Raw genomic sequence first — 13,231 nt, 5'->3', positions numbered from 1 at the left:
CCGCCTCGCGCTCCCGCCAGCGTCTACGCGCCCCGCTCCGGGGTGAGGCAGCCGGGCAGGGCCGCCGGGGCTGTCCCGGGAGTCCGGCTTCCCCGGGTTCTGCCAACCTCCCCGCCGGCGCCCACGGGAGGGCCGCGAGCGCCAGCCCGGCAGCCAGGCCCCGCGCTTCCTGCTGCTGCAGTCTGCGCCGGCAGCGCGGGGCTTGCTTGCTTCGCTTTTTTTCTGTTTTCCTTTCTTTTTTTTCTTTTTTTTTTTTTTTTTGTGTGTGTGTGTGTGTGTGTGTTAAATCGCAGTTTTGGGGATGTTCGTTCTCAGCAGAAACTTTGCTGGTTGGGGGACTCGGAGCGCGGTGTACCGCTCCCCCCAGTCCCGCGGCTCGCCCGCTCTGCCCCCCTCTCCCCTCCCGCCCCGGGTCGGCCCGCCGCGCTGCACCCCTGCCCCCCCGCGACCCCAGGTCGGCCCGGCCGCGCTGCCCCCCCCCCCGCCCCCCAGGTCCGTCCGGCCGCGCTGCACCCCCCACGCCCCAGGTCGGCCCGCCCGCTCTGCCCCCCTCTCCCCTCCCTGCCCCCAAGTCGGTCCAGCCGCGCTGCACCCCCCCGCCCCCCCTGCCCCCGGGTTGGTCCGGCCGCGCTGCACCCCCCCTCGCTCCCCCTGCCCCCAGGTCGGCCCGGCCGCGCTGCCCCCCCCACCCCGCCACCCCGCCCCAGGTCGGCCCCGCGGCTCTGCCCTCCCTGCCCCCCCCCCCGCCCCCGGGTTGGTCCGGCCGCGCTGACCCCCCAGGTCGGCCGGGGCTGCACCGCGTGGGGGAGGGGAGGCGGCGGTCGCCCCCGGCCGGCCCCCCGCCCCGCCCCGCCCCCGGCCCCCCGCCCCCGCGCGCCCGGGCATCCCCGCGCCGCCGCTCGTGGGCGCCGCCGCGGACGCGGTGCGTGTTTGTGCCCGCGGGTCGCAGCCGGAGGCGTCGGCGCGCGTTTGTTTGCGGAGGCGCTCGGGAGGCGGCGGAGCTGCGGCCCGGATCCTGACCCTGATTGTAGGAATAAGTAAGCAGGATGCGAGTGATTGGGTCAGATGCTGCCGCGAAGGTTTTTTTTTTTTTTTTTTCAAGTTAGGAAGAGGGTGAAGAGACAGCGGGGGGGGGGGGGGGCGGCGGCGCATCCCCGAGCCCTCGCACTTCCCCGCCGCCCGCCAGTCGCTGTGCCGGCGGCCGCAGGCTCCCGAGTCCCGCGGCGGGGACCCCCCCCGGCCCTCCCGGCGGCGAGGCGCTCATGTGCAGACCGGATTCGCCCTCCCCGGGCGGCGGCGGCGGCGGCGGGCGCGGCGGGCGCGGGGGCGCGGGAGCCCGGCCTTCGGGGGCCGCTGAGCCCGCGGGGACTTCGGCCGCCGGCGGGGCGAGCTGCGGGCGGGGGCGCCCGCTCCCCGGAGCCGCCCGCCCCCTCCCGCCGCCGCACCTGCCCCCCCCCCCCCCGGGCCCTCCCGCCGGCCGGCGGCGCCCGCATGTGTCGGGACACCTGAGCCGCCGCGGGTCGCCCAGGCCGCCGGGAGGCGCGCAGCCCCGGGCCCACCTGCCGCGGCGGGAGCAGGATGGGGCTGGCGGCGCTCGCCCCGGGGATGCTCGTGTGGCTGCTCGCCTCGGGGATGCTGCTCCCCGGGGAGCCCCGGGCGCGCGCCGGCCTCGCCTCCGAGGACGCTTCGGACGGGAACGAGGGCGACGGAGCGGACGCCATCGACTACAGGGACCCCTGCAAGGCCGGTGAGTGGCCCCGGGCCGCGGCGGGACCTCACCTGCGCCCCCCGCCCCGCTCCCCCCCTGCCCAGCCCGGGCGCCCGCGGCCCCCACTTTGGGCTGCACGTCCGGAGGCGCTCGGGTCCGCCGCCTCCCCCGCTCCGGGCCGGGGGCTGCGCGCGTCTGCGGGGCCGGCCCCTCCCTCCCCGCCCCGCCCCGCCCCGTCCCGTCCCGTCCCGTCCCGGGTGCCCCCGGGCCCCGGCTGCTGGCGCCCCCCGAAGCGGGCGGGGATGGAGCCCCCGGGGCCCGCGCGGGGTCCAGGCGGAGGGGGCACCCGGACCGCGCCGGGAGCTCCCACGGCGGGGGCGAGCCACGTGCGTCGGCCCATCGGAATGACCCCCCGAAATAGAGAAAACCCCAGAAGCCCACAGCGTGCGAGCGGTCGCCCCATTCAAACTCGTGCCCTCGCTCCGGCGCACGCCCCGGGGATGCGCTGCGGCCGAGCCCGAGCCCAGCCGGGCGCCCCGGGACCGTCTCCGTCCCGCTCGGGGGCGCCCCCGCAGTCCCCCCAGGTCGCAGCCGCGCGGGTCCCGGGTCCCGGGTCCGAGGGCGGGGGCTCCGGGTCCGAGGGCGGGGGTCCCGGGGTCCGAGGGCGGGGGTCTCGGGGTCCGAGGGCGGGGGTCCCGGGGTCCGAGGGCGGGGGTCCCGGGGTCCGAAGGCGGGGGCTCCGGGTCCGAAGGCGGGGGCTCCGGGGTCCGGGGGCGGGGGTCCCGGGTCCGGGGGCGTGGGCTCCGGGTCCGAGGGCGGGGGCTCCGGGGTCCGAGGGCGGGGGTCCCGGGGTCCGAAGGCGGGGGCTCCGGGTCCGAAGGCGGGGGTCTCGGGGTCCGAGGGCGGGGGCTCCGGGTCCGAGGGCGGGGGTCCCGGGGTCCGAAGGCGGGGACTCCGGGGTCCGAGGGCGGGGGTCTCGGGGTCCGAGGGCGGGGGCTTCGGGTCCGAGGGCGGGGGTCCCGGGTCCGAGGGCGGGGGTCCCGGGGTCCGAGGATGGGGGCTCCGGAGTCCGAGGGCGGGGGTCCCGGGGTCCGAAGGCGGGGGCTCCGGGTCCGAAGGCGGGGGCTCCGGGGTCCGAGGGCGGGTGCTCCGGGTCCGAGGGCGGGGGCGGGGGCTCCGGGGTCCGAGGGCGGGAGCTCCGGGTCCGAAGGCGGGGGTCCCGGGTCCGGGGGCGTGGGCTCCGGGTTCGAGGGCGGGGGTCTCGGGGTCCGAGGGCGGGGGCTCCGGGTCCGGGTCCGGGGGCGGGGGTCCCGGGGTCCGAGGATGGGGGTCCCGGGGTCCGAGGATGGGGGTCCCGGGGTCCGGGGGCGGGGCTCCCGGGGTCCCAAGGCGGGGGTCCCGGGGTCCGAGGGCGGGGGTCTCGGGGTCCGGGTCCGAGGGCGGCGTCCCGGGGTCCGAGGATGGGGGTCCCGGGGTCCGAGGATGGGGGCTCCGGGGTCCGAGGATGGGGGTCCCGGGGTCCGAGGGCGGGGTCCCGGAGTCCCAAGGCGGGGGGTCCGGGGTCCGAGGATGGGGGTCCCGGGTCCGAGGTCCTGGGCCCGGGGGCGGGGTCCCGGGTCCGAGGGCGGGGGCTCCGGGTGGGGGAGTGTCCCGGGGGCCCGAGCGCGGGGTCTCAGCGGCGGCCCGGGAGGGAAGGCGCGCCCCGTCCCGCGGGGGGTGGGGGTGAGGGTGGGGGTGGGGGCGGGCCCCAGGTGCCCCTGCCTCGGCGAGGCTGGCCTTGGCCGGAGCTGCCCGTCCGTCGGTCCGTCCGTCCGTCCGTCCGTCCGCCCGCAGGTGGGCCGTTCTGGGTCGGAGGCGGAGGCTGTGCGCGGCGAGGGGGCGCGGAGGGCCCGGCGCGGCGGGGCTGAGCCCTGGAGCCCCACGGGGCGCAGCTCGGGGGCGCGTCGGCCGCTCGGAACTGGGAGGGGAGCTGCCCCCCTCGCTCTCCTTTCGCAAGCGCCCATCGCCTTTGACCCTCGGTCCGTCCCAGCGCAGGTCTGTGGGGCCTTCCCGATGGTCGCGGCAGGACGCCGCCCTGCTGGGATGGGTGACCACCGTCACTCCCGAACACACTTTTTTTTTTCTTCGGAAAAGGACTTTTGAATCGTGTTTGCGACTGGGTGAAGACTGTAGACGTCCCTGTTTTAGCCGAAGGAGAGACGAAGTGTCATTTCTAAAGATCGTCTAGGAAAACATCCATTCTGATGCTCTGTCGTGGGAAAGATTCAACTGGCTGTTCATATTAAAAACAAACAAACAAAAAAAAAAAAACACAAAAACTCCAATGCATGTGTATCCATTGGCCTGATGGCAGGAATATAATATAGTTTTCCATACAGATTCAACAGAAGTTCATGCCTTTTAAAAATCATTCATTTCAAATATGAATGTAAGAAGTCTCCAAAATTAGTACTATTTTCAGAAATGATGTTGTTTAGGTTTACCTTGTGTTAGAAGTTGTCTAGGGTAAGGTCGTAGACATAATTGTTTTCTTTTCTTTTTTCTATTTAAGAATGTTTTCAATTTCAAGATTTAAGTGGTTGCGCCGTGTGTATTGAACTTGGCCTCAAGCATAAATGTTTATCATCCTCAGCAAGTAAACATCCAGGGCAAGAAAAAGACCTTCAGGAGCATTTGCTTTTGTTTTTCCTTTAATGCTGGCTTATTTTAGAGGATAACTGTTGAAGATAAAACAACAAAAACAACTTTGAAAGTGTATTATTACTCAAAACCAACTTCTTCCCTATCGTTGAGTACTAGAGTATACCTACCTGTGTATGTGTGTATATTTATATGTGTAATGAAAGAGAAATAAGAATGGCCCAAGTGGAAGGCTGAGAAGTATATCCAAAATCTGAGATCAATTTTTAAATGGCCAACCCTGCTTTTTAAATTAAGTGACACGAAAGGTTTTAATTTCCCATCTTGGCTAAAGAGTGGCAAAATCTTTTTCTTTTTCTTTCTTTTTTTTTTTTTTTTTTCCTTTTGGTGGCCTCCCTTTTGGCACTGTATAAGACGAGTAAAAGTTGTAATAACAGGAAAAAAAAAAAAAACTAAATAGCACATTGAAATCCCAGATAAGAGTCCAAAAAAGGCCACTAAAATAAGAAAGTTGAGGATAGATATGTGAAAGAAGGCCACAGAAAAGCAAGAGAGGGTGCTCTCCAGATTCTGGGGCACCTTTGATCTGCCCTTTCGAAAGCGCTAGAGTGGAGGGCGAGGGCCATAAAATAAAGTGTCCTTTCTGAACTTCTCTAACAAGATCCTGCTTTTTCTCAAGCTATGCAGTGGCTTGATGTCATAACGACTGGCTTCGCTTTATAGTTTCAAAAGCTCTTGGAAGTACGTTATTCAGCTCAACAATTTGTTAATCTTCCCATTACGCAGGTAGGAAAGCAGATGCTCCCTGAGCTCAAATGGTTGTTAAGATTATCCAGAACTTGATGTGACGTCTTCTGGCTGCAAAGCCTGGCATGTAGATAGACAGACAGACAAATAATTACACTGCGTTCTCAGCCAGCCTTTTGGAGGCCTTCCTTGAAATACAAACAATAGAAATTTGATCTGGTTTACCTAGAGTCTAGACTAAAAGAAGTGCAGTTACTTTCACATCTGATAAGCGTGAAATGACTAAGAACATGGTTTCATCTTTTCCAAACCCAGTTGCAGTATAAAGTCTTTGAGGGTAGAGGTCATACCCGATTTTTAATGTTTATCACAGGGATAGATTACCACTGCTGATATCTGTCTAGTAAGTTCTCAGTTCCTTTTCGATATCTATAGACTATACATATTGATCTTCATCCCTTAGCTACAGACTTCTGTTCTAACCAGTAATGTTACCCGAGGGGAAATAGTCTTCAGATCGCTCGTTAAAAATTGTGCCCTTTTTAATGTATTTGTGAAACGGTGTAGTTTTCATACCCACGAGAACTCCGATGATTTCAGGTTCGTGAAACCACTGGACAAAGAGGAAGCCCTGGGCGCACTGAGCATTCACTTAGAAAGACATTTTGGTGTAGGCGAAAGTAGGTAAGTTAGTGCCGTGCAGCTTCAGGTCTATTTCTATAGCCAAGTCCTTTGGGACGGAATATAGGTAATTAGTCTCTCTCTCTGTATATATATATATATATATAGATAAACACAAAGACGCAGCTAATTCAGAGGGATCTCTGATTGTCTTTCTTCAGCACAGTACATAGTCACCTGAGTTTGCAGTCTTACTGTCTAGTTCAGAAGGTTCCTGAGGGACGCGGGGGAGCTGATGCTGCAGGAGGCCATTCCAGAACAGAGAGAGGCAGAGGTGTCCTGTTGCAGTGTTGTACTGTTCCAGTAGGTGTTGATCAGAGTATTAGTAGCTGTGAAGAGCCTGGGCAGATTCGGTGTGCAGCTTAATCTCTCAGGTTTGTCTAGAAATTACCTGGACAGACAGAGACCCGAGAAACCGACTCTGTATCAGGAAAGCTCAGGGCAATTGAAAATATAACATGCAGTAAAAGGGATGAAAGAGTTTGATAGTTTGAATGCCGGGTAAACGTGAACTGTTTGTTCAGAAGCTTGTCCTTATGCTCTTTGGATAAGCGTGAACACCCTGAAAGAAGAAGAAGGAAAAAGAAAGGCTTTCCATCTTGAATCTTCTGAGTAAATGACTCCTTTTCCTTGGAAAAAATCCAAACATGATTAAAGGTCAGTGACTTGCAAGGTTAAATTAGCCTTTAGAGTGGCCTATGCAAGCCTGTTTTTACCTAGAAACAGGGTTTGGGCGTCCTCAAGGCGTCTTCTTGCTGCTGTTCTTTATGATCAGCCTCCCGGGGCCCTCGTACACGAATTCTTGGGGTGCTCTTCCTAAGTTTATGAGCTCTGGTAAGATCGCCCCTTCTTTCAGTCCTCGGTGCCGGGCTCCCCAGCTCCGCGGTCAGCCTCCTAAGTATGACATTTCAGAATTTGATGTCCAACCCTGTGTCGACTTTATTCTTTCATAGTATTAAATATTGAAGCATGTATTTCTTGGTCAGCACCTCCGTCAGTTGCCAAACCCTCATGTTAAAAAATGCATTTCCTGGAGCGGCTTCTCTTTACCACCAGCCCCTTTTCTTTTAGTTTTCAGGCCTCAGATCTTGTTTTTTCTTTTTTCCTTTTTTTTTTTTCCATCCCTCCTGTTTATGATGCCGATTCAGAAGTGGCCAAAATATGGTTTTTGCAAAAGGAATGGACAGACATTATATTCTATGTACTTGGACTCTCTTCATCCTTTGTCAAGAGGGATTCTGTAGCCCTCGTCGTGAGGGTCCTCGTCCAATTTTGGCCCATAAATGGCCATTCCTGTCACTAGGTGTGGATTAGATAGACTTTTTTTTTTCTCTTAAATATATTCCCATAGAGTAAACCGTTTTTGAAGCTCCTTTTTGTTTGTTTCTTTACATCTTGTCTCCTGAGATCTTCCCATGTCACTTGCAAGTTCAACGCGTAGTTGGAATCCCTCCTCGGAGGCAGCTCGGGTAATCGTTAATGGAATCTTTATGATTTCTGATTCGGACCTGCTGCATTAGAGTCCCCCCTTCTCCGTTTAGGCCTCCTTAGTCTATGGTGGAACAGTTAAAAGGGGGCAGGAGCCTCGCAAAGGCTTTTTGAGGAACTTAGCATGCACTTGCGCACGTTTCCTCTTGCCGTCACGATGGCTCGCTTTTTTACGAAAGCCTAATGTGTGCCGTGTGTGGTGTCTTCTGCAAAAACCATATTGTCTTCCCCCGTGGTATATGCAAGGACGCTATTTTTGTACGTCTTAGCAGCTTCCCCTGATTTAAAATTTAATCTCACTTGCCTGTAGCTACCATCCCGTTCTTTGTAAGCCTTAAGAATATTAGTCACATTGTGATCCCTTAGGCCTCTTCACCAGCGGGTGTATTGGACAGAGGTTAGCCCTTAAATGTTTCTAGAACTCAGATGGATGGTATCAAGTGCTAGGGATTGACCAGCATTATTTCTTTTCTTTTTAGAATATTATCTGTTAGTTCTTATTAGTACCTTAGACCTATTTGCTTAGAATATTTAAAACTAAGGACCTCCCTAAGGACCTTCCTAAGAATGCTTGGAAAAGATAGAGGCCAATAATCCATTTAAAATGAGGCCTTACACATCCTGCTGGGACCATCTGGTGTCTGGGGAGGTGGGGGAAGGGGACCATGCTGCTCCCCTGAACTGGAGGAAAGCCCCCTGCAGCATCTCGAGCCCGTAGCTAGGCCTGGGCCAGGCCGAGGCTCAGGTGCCCGGCAAAGTTTCTGGGGATGTCGGGCATCCTCTCCTGGGGGAATTTTGAGGCCTCTTACGGTTCTTTCCTAGTCCAAGATCTGGACGTAATCCTGGACCGATCCTCCCTAAATGATGGAGTGAAGAGTCCTCCCCCCAACCCTGGATCCAGGAGAATGATTTAGCAATATGGCTTTAGTGGTTTATTTCTTTTAGTTATCTAGTGAATAATGATGATTGGGGAGGAACATTAAAAAAATTATAGCCTTAAAGCTACGGAATGAATCGCACAGAATGTGTTCTTTCCCAGAAAGCAGGAGGGAGGGAATCCCTTGCTTACTTATTTAGTTCTTGCCATTGTGAGCCCTGAAAATGGGATATTGACGATTAGATTCTGAGACTTTGTGGGTTGGCTGATGGAATGCTTGTGCTGTCAGCTCTTTGCGAAACGTGTGCTAATCCTGTCAAGCCGTTTGAAAGAGCTGACTATATACTTGTTTTAAGAAGTATTGTACACTAGGTGTTAATTGAAATCCAGAAAGCGAACCAAGGAGGCGTTCGCTGGTCTTACTCAGCTCTTCTCTTGCAACTTATATTTATAGTTTGAGCTAAACTATTTGCTGTGGACCATATTCAAAAAACAACAACAACAACAACAACAACAAAAAGCACAACTTTCTTAATGATAAGAGTTCTTTAAAAAGTTGAAACCGCGCTTGAAGGAGGCCTGAAGTGTTTGCACATGTATTATTTTCCCCAAACAAGATCTAACGCTGTGTATTAGTGTGCTACTCTAAGCATTTACCTAAGTGTCTCAAAAAAGACACCCCGACAGTTTTTAGCGCACTGCACCGTTCTACAAGTCGCAGAGTTGCACGGGCACGGAGTCACAAAGCCTGCACGTATTGTGGGCATTTGCTGCCTTCCCCGGGTTGTGAACTTCCAGTGGGGGACGTTTAGCTCGTGTGTTGGGGGAGGCGGGGGGTGGGGGTGAGGTGTAGGACGGTGGGCCAGCTTCTTCTTTCCTTACGTTTCCCATCTGTGTTACCCGGGTGGGACGGCCGGGGCCCCCGGGTGCCCCTGGCCCGGTGGGCCATCTCCTTTGGCCATGAGTGGACTTGAGGTGCTCCCGGGATGGTGTCTGTTGTCGAGCAGCGTTGGGAAGCCCCGTGGCCTCGTTCCGTGGAGCAGCCCATGGGAAGGACGGGGCTCTGTTCCTCGGGGCTCCCGTTTCTGACCCCAAGCACCTAGCAGATGGGGCTTTGTGATGTTCTGTGCTGTCCCTCACGTTGGACGTTAGGCTTTTGAAATGCCCCAAGGAAGAACATCCTGCTGCACTAGAAAACAGCCACGTGGAGAACTTTCTAGAGAATGAGCCCATTTCGTAGATCCAGGAATGGCCTCTGTGACTCCTGTCACAGTAGCGTAGTTCACAGTTTCACGTTAAGCCTCTTCAGCGGTCGCCTGCCTTGGCCCCGTGTCCTTGAGCGAATGTGACAGTTCCCCTTCTGGGGCACACGGGGACGCAGGGCGGGACGGCTCAGCCGCAGGCCGTGGTGACAGTTGCCGAGTGATCAGAACTTGAACCCAGGGGCTGTATGTCAGGTGCTGGCTCTTGGCCCCCCTCCACGGGCTTCCCGGCCAGCACCGCTGTATTAGGGCTGGGATACCGGGGGCGCCCGGGGGGCTCGGTGCTGGAGGTGGGGCAGCTGCTCCCCCCCCCCCCGCCCAGAGCCTGACCCCGGGTCCCGGGATCGAGTCCTGCATCAGGCTTCCCCCGGGGAGCCTGCTTCTCCCCCTGCCTGCGTCCCTGCTTCTATCTCTGGGTCTCTCATGAATAATAATAATAATAAAAAATTGACCTGCAGTTGAGGTGGTGGTGCCTGTGGCACGGGCGTCCAGCTGTCACGCAGGTGCTCTCTGTAGTGAGAAGCGTGTTGCCATCGACGTCTTGCGCTGTGTCACCTGCCCGCTGCACGGTCGGAGGAAGCCCGGGCACCTCGGCCGGGGCCTGGTCCCTGTCCCGAGTGTTCTCCAAGTGGGGCCGGTTGCAGACGAGATGCCCGCGGTGTATGGGCCCCGTAAGGAGGCACAGGATCCATCTGAGCAGAGTCAGAGCCGCGGGCGCTGCAGGGCGGCGGGTGGGCCTGGAGGGTGCTGCGCTGGATCTGAGCAGGGGCCCGTCCTTAGTGCCCCGTTCTTGGCACAGGCGCTGACGTGTTGTGTGGCAGGTGTTAAACTGTGTCACACTGGAGACTTGCTGTGTGAGTGTCATTCGGTGCGTGACTCGGGCCCCCGAGAGTGAGAAGCCCGTCCTGGCAAATGCAGGCCATTCAGGAAAGTGGTTTGCTGTGTACGTTATGTGCGGGGATGATGTGTGAATGCCTTTGAGAAAACAAATATGCTGAGACAAGGCTCTTTTTTTTAGATTTATTTTTTTATTTTTTTATTTTTATTTTTTTTGAGACAAGGCTCTTAAAGAACTTCATCTTCTCAATCCTAACTTGCCTGAAAGCCTGAAGGTCGAAAGCTTGAAAGCTTCGCGGGGATCATAGGGGTAACTAGACTCCTCGGAACTGCCCTGTGGTTTCCTAAGACTAGGAAGTCTGGCATGTTCAAAATATATACTTTATGTGATATTTACTAAATTACAATTTCTTTGAAGAAAGCCTGCTACTTTGAGCAAATTATCATGTGTTCTAGGAGGAAGAGTTCCTTCTTGTATTTTTTCTCAAACAAATGCGTAAGAACAGAATCTGGTAAAACAGGCTTCCTTTCCTGTTCTCTTCTTTTCTAAACCTAAGAACCGAGGGGATGTTTTTTTTTTTTTCTTCTTCTTTTAGATACACATTTTAGTCCCAGGGGAAGAAATGGCATCTCTCTGGACCTAGGTAGACTGCGGCCTACAGGCAGTGACCAGGGGAGGAATAATTAGGATTTGCCATTTGGAATGGGTAATGGACGTTGCGACCTAAACCGTGAGTTGGTGTGGACTCATGTTTCTGGGAGGAAAGAGATTTGTGAGATTTGTTGGGTCAACTAATGACCAAGAGTCAAACACAGAAAAAACGATATTGATGATAAGATACGTCTCCAGTGTGTCCAGGATTAAAAAGAATTTACGATAAGGGTAGATTTCTAGTGTATGTAATGGTGGAAGGGGCTTCATACACAACACTGTATCATTAAAAAGTGTTCTGTAAAGTATCTTATCTCTTTTTTTAATTAATTAATTAATTAATTTTTATTTTATTTTTTTAATTTTTATTTATTTACGATAGTCACACACACAGAGAGAGAGAGAGGCAGAGACACAGGCAGAGGGAGAAGCAGGCTCCACGCACCGGGAGCCCGACGTGGGATTCGATCCCGGGTCTCCAGGATCGCGCCCTGGGCCAAAGGCAGGCGCTAAACAGCGCGCCACCCAGGGATCCCCAAGTATCTTATTTCTATATTGAATGGTAGCTGTGGCTTCGTGTTTTACGATAACTTACTCTAGGTCACCCAGTGATACAAACAGAATTTGAATCCAGAACTCTGGATTCCGTATGTTGCCATGCTGCTGCTTCTCTCTCCCTCCTTCCCTCGCTCTTTTGGATGGGGATATTTTTGAAACTTGGGGTTGGTTTCAAAGATTATTTTTTAATATTTCAGGGAAACATAATAGTGCATCTGTTAAAAACTTGGCATCTAGAGCGAGATGGGTGTGGCTTCTAATATCAGACCCACCCTATGGTAGTTGTGGCTTTTTTCGACCTCCACAATACTTCGGTTTTCTGATCCATAAAATGGAGATGCTGTTATGTTCCTCACGGTGTTATTACAAGACCTAAATAAATGTAAAGTAAAGACCACTCTGTCGGGAACATAGTAAACACTGTATAATTCTTACTCGTCGTGCCAAAAATATAGAGGAGGTGGGGGATTTCTTTTTTAATTGCAGCTACTTATTTGTGGGAAGATGATCTTTATCAAAACACTTGTAGATAGAGTTCTTTTTTCTTGTCATATATAAAAATGCTTTCATGTCTCAAGTCCTCCAAACCTTGCATTTGAGAGGTCAAGTCCCTAAGTGGAAAGGTAAGGGAGGTTTGGAGAGGTAACGGGGACAGCCAACATACACCTTTCAGTGTGTTGTTCTCTTGACTATCTGCTCAAATGCTTAGTAGATCTAAAATATATTGACGATTTTCAATTCACATTGACTAATGTGAGACTGGAATCTTGGCTATGTAGTCTTTCAGTAATTTCTGGTATGGATTTTGCCGTCTGGATTAATTTGAAGAGCTTACATACTCACAATCCTATGTTTACACAGAGCTAAGATTAAGCACATGGCTCTAAGCTACAAATATTCAGAAATTCATCAAACCTTAATCGAACACTTGCTGTTGATGAAACGTGGATTTATCCTTGGAGTTGTAGAAATGTGAAATATGATACAATGCCTGACCCGGTGTAAAGTCTTAACTTTATCATTTTTAGATAGACAATATTTTATGTATAAATAATTGTATACTCATCACCGAACTGAATGCTGAAGTTATTTCAATTTATGCATTTGAAAATGGTACTATTATAAGTTGTGACAGTCAAGATGTATATTCTTCTAAATTTTTCCTGCAATTTTCTTTACTCATGATATATGAAGAGTAAGCCTTTGTGGAGGGCATAAACACTTTTAAAGAAGTACTTTGCAGACTTTGTTATTTGGCACGGGGATTGGGAGGGGATGTGACTGATAATTACTTACGCAATTATTTGGAAGAGGTCTGTATTGGTAATATGATCTTTCAATTATTTTTCTCAGATAGTTCGATTTAGAAATTTCAACTTATTTTTTGTCATATTTTCCCACATCATCTACTAGAGCACATTTCGTCCCTTCACACAGTATCCTTATCCTTACACACATTTAAATATACGTGGTTGACTTTTTCTTTGGTTGCAGGTCCAGGAGAAGCAAAAACAAATGGTAAATTGAAAAAAACAAAATGTCTAGTCTTTTTTCACTTGCAATATTCTACTGTGGTTTTGAAAAGCAAATATAAGTTTTGCTTTCTTTAAATAATTCTGTGTGGCTAGGTGGTATGGCAATTGAAAAACAAACTATCGGTAGTAAGAAATGTAATTTCCACTGCTGGCTGTGCTGTTGTGCTTGTGTGTAACCTTAGGATATCCCTTGATTTTCTGGGACTGCAGTCTCTGAGGTTTAGAAACCTCGAAGGCTGTCCAAGC

The 13,231-nt window shown here is 53.9% G+C and overlaps 1 protein-coding gene across 1 annotated transcript in view; it reads left to right on the top strand.

The window, feature by feature from the left end:
• The first annotated feature begins 1,476 nt into the window (after positions 1-1,476).
• TLL1 (tolloid like 1) overlaps positions 1,477-13,231 on the top strand; it is a 195,013-nt gene continuing 183,258 nt past the window's right edge. The window contains exon 1 of the mRNA XM_055336633.1: positions 1,477-1,747. Coding sequence (XP_055192608.1) covers positions 1,579-1,747 — 169 coding nt within the window. The 5' untranslated portion in view covers positions 1,477-1,578. The remainder of the gene's footprint in view (positions 1,748-13,231) is intronic.

The sequence above is a fragment of the Nyctereutes procyonoides genome, unplaced genomic scaffold (assembly GCF_905146905.1).
Source record: "Nyctereutes procyonoides isolate TBG_1078 unplaced genomic scaffold, NYPRO_anot_genome, whole genome shotgun sequence".
NCBI classification, from domain to species: Eukaryota; Metazoa; Chordata; class Mammalia; order Carnivora; family Canidae; genus Nyctereutes; species Nyctereutes procyonoides.
The sequence above is the reverse complement of the archived record's forward strand: the minus strand, read 5'-3'. Positions and strand labels throughout refer to the sequence as shown.